The following is a 13,656-nucleotide window of genomic DNA, read 5'->3' as shown; positions in this document are numbered from 1 at the left end:
ATCTTAAAACTCAAGGTCATCTCTTCACAGTATTGAAGCAAATGGATGCATTCTGATCAACCTCACTGTGCTCTTGACCTATTTTAATTAATGTTTTGGAAACCCACTGCCCATTAAGCCATTGTCTTTCAATCCATTGTCCCCTCATCTGTCTACACTTCCATGACGATTTGGGAATACCATGTTTTTATGTTGTGCTGTTTTAGAGGCACCCGTAGTATACCTGAGAGTATTTTACACAGCAGCAAATAAATATCCAACTGGGACAATGTTAGTACTGATACTCAGATCAGACATGGTCTTTGGCAATTCCTTAAACTTCAGGAACAGTTTTATTGTGAAACATGAGACTAGAACACTTTAATTCCACAGACTTTTTCATATGTATTCCAGCTTGATATTTAATTTTATTGATTTTGTTAACATTGTAGAATAGCAAAAAAAAAAAAATTAAAAATCCAGAAGAGGGAGCCATGTTCTAGTCTGATTTGCACATCATCCCCTGAACTGTTAAAGTTCGTCTAGATACCATATTTTTTAACTTGTACAAGCTAGAAATAATTCCACTTGCCTTTATGATGCTAGTTAGGAAAAACTCACTTATAAGCAAAGAATATCGTTCAGTAAAAGACAGAAATGCAGACCCCCCCAATGCTAGTGATAATTTTCTAAAATTAGAAACTCAGTACCTTTTTTGCTTCATTTTCCTTCTTTTTATGCAAAAATTTATTCCACTTTTTTATGGATAAAAGTTCTTGATTGACAGCCTTGATGTACAGCGATCCATTTAGCCAGATAACAAGTGAAATACAATGTGCGGCATTTCAAGCTTCCTCATCAGGAGTACTCCACATCAGGGGGCCTCATTTATGCCTGTGTAATTCCAACTCTCTAGAGAGCAACACAGCAGTTCATTTCTATACCCATTCAATCCTTCTGCTAAAAGCTGCCACTGAAAATGTCAGCTAATTCCAGCAAGACTGGTGTGAGGGATGATGACACATCCAGCAGGAGCTGCCTTTCAGCCCGACTGCTCCCTTGCGATTGTTCCACGGGTAACTTGTATCTGTAGATCCCTCTAGTAAGCCTAGCAGGTGGCCAACTAGACAAAAGCATGAAAAATAGCTTCATATCATTTGGTATCTAGTTTCTGGGCTCCATTTTGGCTTTTGGTTTTCATCAGCTAAAGTACAGAATGAAAAACCCTCTGCAATCTCTCTTATTCTTTAACTTTTCTGCCCTCATTTTCTGCAGTCAAATTTCATTCTCCGTGGAAAAGGAGCAGAAAGTAGCCTGCAGCCAGAAGCTGAACATCAGGACTCACACACATTAGCTTTCCAGGACAATCTGGCAGCTGAGAACTGAAACAGTAGCATTGCAGTCTTCTAAAATGTAGATGTTAAAATTCTCAGAAAAGTAATTTTTAACTATTTTTCAAAGAAAAAAAACCCCTCATTTTGTAGAAAAAAAATCTTTATATTATAATAAAGCAATAGCATAATATGCAACTAAAATAGTAAAGGCTGTCTCTCACACTGCCAGCAGCTGCGCACTTCACAGAACACGGCATACACAGATTTTCTGTGTAATTCTATTTTCTGTGATGTACCAAGATTTGTGCTTAGTTACCAATAACATTCTTAGCGCTATAAACTGGTCATACTCCATATAGTCATAACAGAGAGGACAATGACTGCCAGAAGAGAGACACATTTCTGACGAGTAAACAAGACACTGAATTCGAATTTGAAGGAAAATATTATCTAGTAAAGATTAGTAGCAATAGTCATAGAAGAGTTTGGGTTGGAGGGAACCTTTAAAGGTTATCTAGTCCAACCCCCTGCAATGAGCAGGGGTATCTTCAACTAGATCAGGTTGCTCAGAGCCCCATCCAACCTGACCTCGAGTGTTTCCAGGGATGGGGTATCCACCACCTCAGCGTGTGTTTTACCACCTTCATTGTTCTGATACAACATCAGGTTCTAGCTGATCACAGGGAAAAATGGACTTCATTCACCACAGCATCACACATTCAGGTGTAAAAAACAATGTATTTGAGGTTAGTATTGTTTTCTGTGCTATCATTACCAAATCCACCAAACATTTACTGCTTGTTTCACTGCCACAATCACCAAAATGATTGCTGAGAAAAATTGCTGAGAAAAGCAATTAAGGTCAGGCAAGTACATTGTCGATTAGCATTTGATTATACCTTACTATGCAAAGAACTCTCCTGAAGTCATTAAGTTCTGCTTTTTGATGAGTATTAATACAGTTGAGAAAAGGTGGAAGAGTTAGGCTTGGAGGTGGATTATGTAGAATTTTGATTTATCACATTCTTTATCTGCTTCTGCCACTCCTCTAACAATACATTACAGAGGGTGGATTCACTTCTACAACTGGTTTTAATCATGATTCCTGATAACATTCCATTGTAAATGGAAACTTGATTAGTCTTCTCTACAAGGACTAATTAAGCCTGGGCTTCTCAAATTAAGTTGAACATCAGCTAAAGTGAGCAGTCCAGCAGTCTCTACTCATGTGAAAAAGAAACACTTTGAAGTCTTTGATTTTATATCACCTTCCACTCTTCTAACATCTTTATTTACTTTTTACTTTGCTTTCCTCTTCTCTACAGCACATAAATAGGCAACAGAGAGGCTTGTGGGACACAGTGCTACAGGGGTGGTTGCTGTTAATATAAGGCATTACACAGCAGCAGTGAAGTCTGAAAAGGATGAACACAAATGCAGAATTAAACCAAAAAATGCTGGTGTACAGGCAGCTGTTGTGCAGGCATTTACTTCTGCACACTCATACAGACATGGAGGTGGGAAGTGTCAATGTGAACCTTTCCAAGAAACATAGAGATGTAAAGAAATCAGCTAAATAGAAAAGAAAGCAAGGAAGAAAAGCGTAGAGAACTACAGTTGAAACCAAAACACCAGATCTACCCAAAGAAAGTTTTCTTTCCTGGCAGATTTTTTTGCACCAGCAACAAACACTCCAGCCCTCACAGGCTCTTCAAAGGGCTGGGTTTGGAGAGGTGTCTGTGTGGGGTGCAGGCAAAGGATGGCTAACAGCCCTACAGGGCACATGGGTTCTGTTCTGTGGGAGCTCAACCTTGGGCTGGTTTGCTTTGAAGGCTCTGGCACTTTAAAAAAATATTGCTTAAAGATTAATCCCTAATGGCTGGCACAAAAAAAAATACAAAAAACTGTTAGGAAATCTGCGATACAGCCCAAGGATGAATGGATTAACAGAGATATGGAGCTGCTGTCAGTGCAGCATCTCTGAAAGATAAGGGGAGAGAATCTCTGCTAATTGTTCATCAGAGTTTGTCCTTCTACCACACCACTCTCTCCAGGTGTAGCTGAAGTACCAATGTCCATTGCATCCAAGCATTCCATTGGGCTTTGTTAGCATTTTTCCCTGAAGTTTTACAGAAAATATAATCTAAAGTTCAGTCTATTTCAGTACCTTAACATTTTCTGAGGTTGTTAAAATTACCTTCCTTCATTTGTATTACTACCTGGAAAGTATTTTGAGATATATATATATATATATATATATATATATATATGTATATAGTAGTGTTCCTTGCTTCTCATTGAGTCTTTACATTTTAGGTGCATTCATCTGCTTCCCACTGCTTTACTTGGAAGCAAATGCTTTGTTTGATTATTTATTTTACTTTAGACATGTCTTCAGTTGAAACTGAATTATCTCTTCTAGACCATGTTGAGTCTTTTATAACTGAAAAATGCAGTGAAGTCACTCACTATTTTTCTAAACTGAAGGAACAGCCATTCCAGTGCTCAAGAAGCAAAGACATCACTTAATTATATTATAATTAATAGATATAGATATAGATGATATACATAGATATAGATTAGATTTAGATATAGATATAGATGTATAGATACAGATGATATAGATAGATAGATATAGATATAGATATAGATATAGATATAGATATAGATATAGATATAGATATGGTTAGATAGATAGATAGATAGATAGATAGATAGATAGATAGACAGACATCCCCTCTTGCAAAAAGAGATGTTCTAGATTTCAAATGGCAAGTGTGATGCAGTTGTGGAAAGCAGCACTGTTTTCCGCTGAAATGTAGCTGGTTTTATCATCCAGATTACCACTATAACCACTGAAAAAAGACCATTTCAATAGTGGTTCATTCCCTCCTCAGATACATGTCTAAAATGAGCTGATATTTTTCCCCTGTAAGAAAACAGTAAAGCATCTGCTTTCTCAGAGACATCTTTTACAGAAAAGCAAAGCCAAGGACAAGCCCAATGTGTGCCTGCAGTGTTTTGAACCTGCTGCCACTGAGATAGTGCACCTCCAGTCTGCTTCTTCCTTGCAGAAATGGCTTTGTGCTGTTCCCTAGATAAACTGCCCAGCTTCTATACCAAATAATTCACATTCTAGCTATGTAATCTTGAAGAGCTTTGGAGTTCTAGGCCAAAAATAGCTGCATTTAGCAGTTAATTAAATGATTCTGCATATGTCATCAGTGCCTTACAAGAGGTTTGATTACCAGATTTAATCTCTCAATACTTGCAAAGTACTTTTTGCATTCAGTGTGTATTGTATACACATAATGACTTTGCTCTCTACACTTACTTTGTGATTTTTTTTAGAAAACAATAAAGTGCATTTAAATAGATAAATGAAAGGCATTGTAAAATATAGAGTATTATTTGTATTATGCATCCTGAGGGCTGCAGGCACTAGCAGGCTTTTTCTCCCTCAATTTTTAAACATGGCATTCTGTGAAGACCTATTTAGTCACCTTATTACTACCTAAGGGGCTTTTTTTAAAAAATTCATTTAGCTGTTTTCACCACCTTTGTAATTGCTTGTTTATTCAGTCTCTGTGGGTGTATAATTCTACAACTATTATAATGTTTCAAGTACATTAATTTCTTCCCCTTTTAGCCATTTAAAATCATCTTTGAAAAACTATTCATTGTTTTTAAGTCATGTTTTTTCTGACTAGTCTTATAACATTAAATTATTTTATAAAGGAATTTTAAAGAAATATTCTATATTTTCAAGTAAGAAATGAGTAGCATATTTGGGTACAGGTTTTAATGGCAATCCTCTTTTTCACTTTCTCCTGACTTCTTGAGTAGTCTCACTCAACACAGGATATAGATTTCTTTTTCAATCTGCATTAAGTTCAAATTACAACTTAATTTGCAATTATTCAAGACAAAGAATTCAGTGGACGTAAAGCAAATGTGTGATTGTTATGTAAATATGAGAGTACTTTCATTGTTCATTTTTGCAAAGTTGCTGCTTTAAATCCCACCCTTTCAGTAAGCACGATTCAGTGTTTTATAAGCAGGATTTTGATCTGAAAATTTCTTCTGCCCTTGGAACTAGGTTTGGACTGAAAAGATTAAAATTGTGTTTCCCCATCACTTTAAGTTCGTCATCCTTGTCTTTTCTCAGGTTTACGTGGTGCGATTGCATTTGCATTGGCCATTCGAGACACGGACTCCCAGCCCAAACAGATGATGTTCACCACAGCCCTGCTGATCGTGTTCTTCACAGTCTGGGTGTTTGGGGGGGGCACAACACCAATGCTCACCTGGCTGCAGATCAGGTTAGTACTGTACAGCATTAGCCAGCAAAATGGAACGGGATCCCTAAGGATAAATCACTATATTCTTACAACTTTCTAATGCTTACATATGCGCTTTTTATGAGCTTTAACACACACAAAGGAAGTATTTAGCTACCTGTAAGAGGCTCCAGACCACAAGGAACAGGCTCTTTCCAAGTTTGTTATGAGTTTAGACCTAGGTCAGACACATCCTTGTTTCCTAAGAGTTTGTTTCACTACTGCTCCTTTGAACACTGTGAATAAATGTTAGTAGTGTCCTCCTCACTACTGAAGAAAGACCTATAAAGGCAGATTTTGCCCTCATCTTAAAATCCGTAGTTATTACACAAACATGTAATAAATCATGTATTTCTGTTTATAATGTGAATATGCTGGAAAAATCTACCTCCACTGGTGCCTTATTCAGGCATTAATTTATTACATGCTATTTCATATATTCTTCTTTGCTATGTTATTTTTTAAATTACTTCATAATCACTGGTATTCACAGAGAGCAATGATTGACAAGGAAGGTTAAATGACAAGAGAGAGGTAAATAGAAAACTGGAGTGAAAATTAGGATCTATTTGAAATGCAGTGTCCTTCCAAGTGTGCTTTTTCGAAACCCAACTTTTAATAATGAGTGTACTCGTGCTGGTTACTGATTCTGCTTAATTCACAATCCATTCAGAACTCCCTGCTGTGATTTGCAAGATCACCACAGAAAACCTCAGTATTGAGATAGGCCTGCAATTCGCAATTCCTTATCATTTATTCTATATATAGCATATCTTTTCCTTGTTTACAAAATGATGCCTGATTACAAGTCTTCATTTCAGACTCTCGCTATAAAATAGCAGCTGAAGATAACCAAATTGGGGCTTTTACAAAGAGCATAGATAAAACTTGCAGACAAAATAAGGACTAGCGTACAAGTGCACTGGATAAACATAAAATGCAGGCATCCATATACAGTGTGGAAGCTTTCTATTTCTGTGACAGTTTGATTCTTCATCATGACATGTCTCATGTCCCATAATGTCAGTCAAGGCCATTACAGTTTGGATACACTCTGGCACTATCAGTCATCTTTCTGAGATTTACCACTTTTTCACTGTCAGTCAGCAAGAGTTTTTCTGTGTCGCAACAGAAACGTGGGTGAGGAAGAGAATTCTCATTAGATCTTGGGGACCAAATGAGCCTGGGTTTCTATAACAGGAGATAAGGAATAATTCTGAGAATTCAGTAAGGGAAAAGGCTGTGAGCAGTAGTCACATATGCAGTCTAAGAACTTGGGTCACTAGATGCCCCTCTTGGTTTAGCTCTCTAGGGAATTTTTAAATGAAGATTGTCAAGTGCTTTCACTAACAAGCAATTGAATTGGATGCAATGGCATTTCTTCTACTACTAATGGCTACTTAGTGCTGCCCAGAGGCGCAAAGCCCCCCAAGACCACAAGTGAGGGGCTGACTCTCATATTAACTGTTTATACTGTTCAATGCATGTGCTTCTTTCTCTAGTCTCCTGTACAACAGATTTCACCAGACACAGACAGTATTGATTTTAAATGCTCATCTCTGAGGATTTCCTCTGAATCCCATCAGATCTGCCAGACATTTTTACCAATAAAATGAATTGGTTTTGTAACCAGGATATAGATTTTCTTACTATAAAGCTATGAGGTTCATAATTTCCACTTAATTCCTTGACATTGGAACATACATCTTCATAAATTATGAGGAGGTCAAACTGACATAAAATTTTAAATAGACATTTTTAATTACAAATGTATCTTGAGGCCCTGATTTCTCCTTATAGTGAAGATATTTGTCTTTATAATTTATTACACCTCAGTATGGAATTTTGTCCATAGTTGCCAGCATTTGTGTTTTTAGTCTTAAGTAATTTTGCTAAGTAATTGTATTTAAAGGTGGTGGTAATTCATGACAGTTGACACTTGTATGGATTCTAGCAGGTGAGTTTGCTGAGGAAAGTTATGGAGCTGTTGCTTGTGACACCAGCTTGCTTGGTGTAGTACCCCAGGATGCTGGCAGCTGTACCTGAACAGCAATTCTGAGCTGTGTCTATCCCCATGATTCTTTAGAAGAAAAAGATGGTATTTTCCAAGCTAGTTCAGAGGGGTCAGCTCACAAAGCCAAGGGAAACTGCATTACAAATACAAAAATTATATGATTGTCTCTGAAGAGATTTTTTTGGAATAGGTTGGTGTGTCATCAATTACAGAAAAAAAGGGGTGAAGCCAGGGAAATTCTGTAACCACGGCTGTAATCACAGAAGAGGGGAACTGGTCTCACCTCAGGCTCCATCCTGGGGCAGTTTGAAACTCTTCCATGTGATTCCCCAGTGCTTCAGGGAATCAGATCTACCACTATCGGTCAAATCCAAAGCTCAGTTAACCTAAACAACTAAAGCTATTCACATTATCAAAATAAGGTGCTTACAGGAAATTAAAAATGTATGAATGGTCACAGTGACTACACTGGCTTTCCCTACATAAACTACAAGTTGCTGTATTGGTAAACCTTCTCAGGAGAGAATGATCAAAAACAGCATGATCAAGCAAGTAACAGTCCCAAGCTGAGTGTGCTTTTTTTGCCAATTTTTCATCATAAAATAAGTATCCACCAGATAATGTATCTAATTGAACTGGAGGCATTCAGAGACTAATAGAGAGGAGCATGTGATTTCTGAATCTTTTTGGATGGGTTGAATCTTACATAGACTGTTTTGTGTCCCCTCTCCCTCTGAGAAATGGCTACAGTTCCTACCATTAGTTCAGGAGATGCAACTCTAAACTCCTCAAGGTCAATCAACTCAGTCTTATCCTATAAGATAAATGCTTGAGTTTACATGGTACAGACCAACTTACCCACAGTTTGGTTTTAAAACATAAATAAATCTATCATCCATTCAATTCAAGATATGTGAAAATAACATAAATCAGAAAGAACTCACACCAATACATTTACCAGTTGCTCTACCATAATGCATTACACTGTTAGGGCAGAAGACAGTACTCAAGAACTGTACAGCCTTCTTGCTGTATATTATTGCCTACATATTATACCATCTTTCAATTATTTATTGCACTCTCCATGATTTACATTGTGAAGGTCTCATAACAGTGACCAGGACTCTTGGCATATAAGGGAATAGAAAAATGACAATTTTAAAATAAGAGTAGGAATGAAACTTCTTCTGAAAAAATCAATCTTTGTCTCCATAATAACTGGAATTTCCATAACTTCCCCCCTCTCCTCACAGCAATAGCATCAGATCTGTGCTTTTCCTTTTCAGTTAAAATTTAACATAATGTAAATATAATCTGTCACTCTATTTTTAGAGACAAGATTAGGATGTGTCCTCAGAGATAACTACCAGTTGATTTATTCCAGGAATATGCATGGCTTATACAACACTTGCAAATTGTTGCTAAAACATATAGTAAGACACACTATCGAAACTAACCATGTGCTACCAAAAAAGGCTCAACTTCCATCTCCCATTTACTGCAGTGACATCAATCAGCTATGTCACAAGAAACTAGCACTGCTAAGAGCTTTTATTTAAAAAAAAGCTTAAATAGATCCCAGGAATTCACTGTTTATTGAAGTTAAGAATTCTACTTCCCTTTATTTAACAAATTAATTATATTAAAACATATATTCCTACTTAAACTCTATCTTGAATCTAGGAAAAGTCTTGGAAAGTCTTAAAGCCATGGAAATATCACCTGCTAATCATAGAATTTATGTCCACATGTGTCTATATGTCAAAACACAGTTTTAAAAGAAATCCATACCAATAATTCTCATTTTACTATTGCATTTACTCATACACAGCAGCCTTCAAAATGAGTCTTAAAATTCTTGGCAAAGAATGAATATTTCTTAACTTTGTTATAAAAGAATGAAACATGCACTTTTGGAAATGTCTTATTTATTTTAGCTGTCTCTTCTCTAAACATCTGAAACTCTGAGTTTCAGGAAGTGTTGAGTGTTCCCTTTCTGAAAATAAGGTCCTCTTTAAAAGTTCCCAGTTGTCTGGTGCAGTAACTGGTGCATTTCCTAGCACAGAGACACATGCACGGTGTATACGGCATAGTCAGCTGTCATGCTGAGAGCAGAACTGGCTGTACCGCGTTCCTAAATAATACATTGTCTTCTGACTTATCTGAGAGTTGTAACAGGAAAAAAAATTGCCTTTACTCCCCATGTAAAGGAGTACAATATTCAGTTCTTGGCAGACAATGAATAAGCCTGGATCAGTGTGTGAGAATAATTTTGTGATACATCAACAACAAAACAGAGATAGCCATTTAAGTCCACAGTCAAATTGAAGTATTCAATAAATGCGCCTTCAGAGATGTTGAGAATTACTTGCTAATGCTTTTGGATATATGATTCCCTTCATTCCCCATACTCTGATTAAAAATAGAGAGCTACATTTTACAGTAAATCTGCAATGAGAGGTTTGAGGATAAAGGATTCTCCTGACAGACAGAGCAAAATTTCAAAGCTGTTAATAAAGCATGTCCTACAAAAGCCTTGTGCTAGGTATTATGTCTTGTTTGTTTATCATCACCTCTTGTGTAATCATTTATCAAGGGATTGCCAGACTCTTTGTGCATCTCTTTGCAGCAGTTCTTCAGTTAATAGGAAGAATTGAATTCCGTATTGTAAATAAATACCAAGCAGCATTCAACAGTAACTTTTACTACTGTGCCTAGCTGGCCATTGCTTTTGGTAAATTTGTTTTAGAAAAGAGCTGTCTGTGTGCCTGGCTGCCCTTAAAATCACACCATTTCTAGTTCACCTAAAACTTCAGTTCCAAACATCTAACTTTCTCTAAATACTGAGGCCTGGCGTACTATATCTTTGTGGGGATGACCAAGGCTGACTGAACTCACATTCTCAGCAAAAGCATCTCACTCATCATGAGTGATTTTGGTTCCTTCAGTATCCAATAGTTTGTTTCAATATCAAAGGCCTTATAAGGCAGTGTGTATGCTTACCAGAATGTCTCGTTAGGGATGTAGATGGGCAGTGGGATGAAATGCTGTGCCTTGACTGTGTGTGACTATGCCTGTCTACCACAAAAAAACCAAAAACCTGGTTGGTAGAATATTCTGTGTTTATCTCAGCCATTTAACAACTAGTTATAGACTCCTGAAAGACAGAACTTCACGACAGAGCAACCCCAGTAACAACACTATCTTGGCTAGGATTATAGCACTACTCTTTCAGTAACAAAAATATTCTTTTCATTATTCCCAAATCCTACAGTAGCATTCCTGTGTTCAGTTGTGTTAAAATGTGTGCTGCAGAAAGGCACTGGAAAGAATGGTCTCCTGACAGGTGACCTGGGCAACAGGGCTGCAGTCAGCTAAGGCGAGGAAGAACAATCCTGTTGCCCAGGTAAGAGAATATTGTGCTGCATTGCTGAGTTCTGCTCTGCTCATGCAGAAGAGCATGAGATAGTACATCTTACAACCATTCTTTATGAACTAGATTCAAGCTAGAGCTCGATCTCTAGTGCTTCTCATTTATTCCTAAATTAAGGAAACACATCTTGGCTTTCCTTTCACCTTCACATGGGCATACAAGGATTATCGTTCCTGAAACAGGGCTAGTCCATGAGACACTCTCAATGTACCAGCCAAGAGTGTGTGTACATATCTTCAGATGATCCATAATTCAGTACTTAGGAATTTTTATGAACTTTGTTAATTGTTTTGCTTGTATTCCTTTGAACATATTTTCCTGTCACCAAATGTCAAGAAGAAGGAAAGTCAGTTTAGAAAAGAAGGTTTAGCTGAATGTTTTTTCCTGGCCTTAGCAGGTTCTCTCTTCTGTAACTGTATTCTTTTGGGTCATATTTCCCCTAAAGTCCTGGAAAACAGTCTCATTGAAGTGAAGCATCTGTTATTTACTGTTAAAAACAGAATATTCAACTGTACTTTGTGAGCGACCACAACATAGAGATGAACAGTGCAATTAAAGGCAGGATATTTTCAAGCACAGTTGTATTTCTGTGCACTTTGTACTGGTTATTATTTTGTTTTGTGTTTAGAATAGTCATAATCAGCCTAACTGGTGTTCCCTCTCAGTAACAAATATAGTTCCAATAAACAAAATTTTGATCTGGCTTGCAGGGTCATATTGCTCTTTAGCCATGGTACAGTATGTATTTAAAATCACACTGCAATAAACACTCCTGTTGAGAGGCCAATTTCAGCCAAGTCTCTTCAGCCCACTGAGGTTTTTTTCACCCCGACATGCTTTCAAGACAGATCACAGCTTTTTTTGCCTGGAAAAGCATTTAATCCTAAAAAAACCCCTCTGAAATCCAAAAACAGTTGTAATTTAATGTAACAAGTCTAACCATAAATGCTGCAACTATTTTTAATATAATGCCCTTAGCTGGCCAACTATCTGCTCCTGTGAACATCTACAGGACAGCCTTCTGCCTGGCATCTTTTATACTGATGATAGTTTGAATATTCCTGCCTTACCACTAATGGCAGATACATAAGAAAACATGTTGCTGACCCCCAGGCTCTCCTCACCATTAGGATATTACTGATCTATGTGCAGAATCTCAGGTCACAAAATCTACTTTTCTGTTTAAAAAATTATTTTCACAATTGTGAAGAACACCTTGAAAATTATTCAAGTAAAACTAAACTAACAAGGAAGATTTGGTGTGTTCATGGACAGCCCAAAACAATGGCTCAGAGGAGACACTGTCCCAGAGTTATTGAAGGAGCATTATCTTCAAGATACATCATTTGCTGATGAGCTCCATCACTGTTCGCACACAATATTCTGGGTACAACAGAAAAATAGTAATTTGGTATTGACTTAGGAAACTGCATGGCTGCCAGTCACTCTCTGTCTACCCAGTAACCCAGCAGGGTGGCGAACAACTGGTTCAGGAAGACAGTGGAAAAGGCAGAGTTCTGACTTCAGCTGTAGAACATAGAGCCACTATAAATAACATCTGTAATTTCAAGTTTAACCGAGCACATTAAATATCATTGTGATTTAGCATTTGAATGATTTGTATTGTAATGGATTGATTACTTGTGACATGGGTCACAGAGAGCAGAAAATCAGACTCTGGTTTATCACTTTGTTCCCCTTGATCCCCTGTAGTAGCACAGACTAAAATACTGGGATAGAACCGAGTCAAAGGCCTTTTATTAACACAAAAATATTGCTAGATGTGATACTTTTTCTTTGGTTGTTGGTCTTTGAAACCAGTTCTGGATTTGTGGGTATGTAAGCACATCACGCGTAGTAACTACGAGAAACAGCAAATGGTCAGGAGTTCCTGACTGAAGTCATATTAGAAAAGCATTCTGCTTCAAACCCAGAGGTGTTCAACATCACACATGAAATTATCTTTGAGCAAAGAAAACATTTCTTGGGGCACACCCACACTGAAAGGGTTAACATGATAGCTGCTTTTGTAACGGTAGCTAGAGCACGATTAGCCTGGGAAATGCTATAAATCAAGAAGCACTATAAAATTGGACATTAAATGTATTGGATGTTATTATAAAAAAAAGAAACTGGATAATTTCCTTTCATTTCTATCTGAAAATGAGAAATCATCCAGGTAATGAATCTCAGTGATGTCCTGAAATGCCTGTCATTTATTTGCAAGGTACTTCTCTGCAAAGATAAGGTGTGCATTTGATCTCTCTCAGTTTTGCACCACAGCATTTTGCCTGAATGGCACTAAGCAAGATTTATAAACATTTGTGCTTGATAATAAAATAAAAGACTGAAATACAAAGGACTTGAGCTTTCTGACTGCAGCTGTGAAGGCAGTCCAGGGCAGATGTTGAATAGGAGACTTTGGATTGCAGCTGTGACTCGTGCATGACTTGTACATGACTCCAGCTATCAACTCTGTTGGTCTTTATTGGCCAGAGGGGCCTAATTTTGAGCGCAGTCTCCTAACAGGGCAGACAGCTAAATCCCACCTCACAC

At 37.4% G+C, this 13,656-nt stretch overlaps 1 protein-coding gene across 1 annotated transcript in view; it reads left to right on the top strand.

Annotated features, from left to right (window-relative positions):
- SLC9A9 (solute carrier family 9 member A9) overlaps positions 1-13,656 on the top strand; it is a gene marked incomplete at both ends in the record, with an annotated part of 176,634 nt that overhangs the window by 101,455 nt on the left and 61,523 nt on the right. The window contains one exon of the mRNA XM_082287798.1: positions 5,482-5,635. Within this exon, the coding sequence (XP_082143924.1) occupies positions 5,482-5,635 (154 nt within the window). The remainder of the gene's footprint in view (positions 1-5,481; positions 5,636-13,656) is intronic.

This window comes from Coloeus monedula (assembly GCF_965178545.1).
Source record: "Coloeus monedula genome assembly, chromosome: 10".
Lineage (NCBI taxonomy): Eukaryota > Metazoa > Chordata > Aves > Passeriformes > Corvidae > Coloeus > Coloeus monedula.
This window is presented reverse-complemented; position numbering and strand designations above follow the sequence as displayed.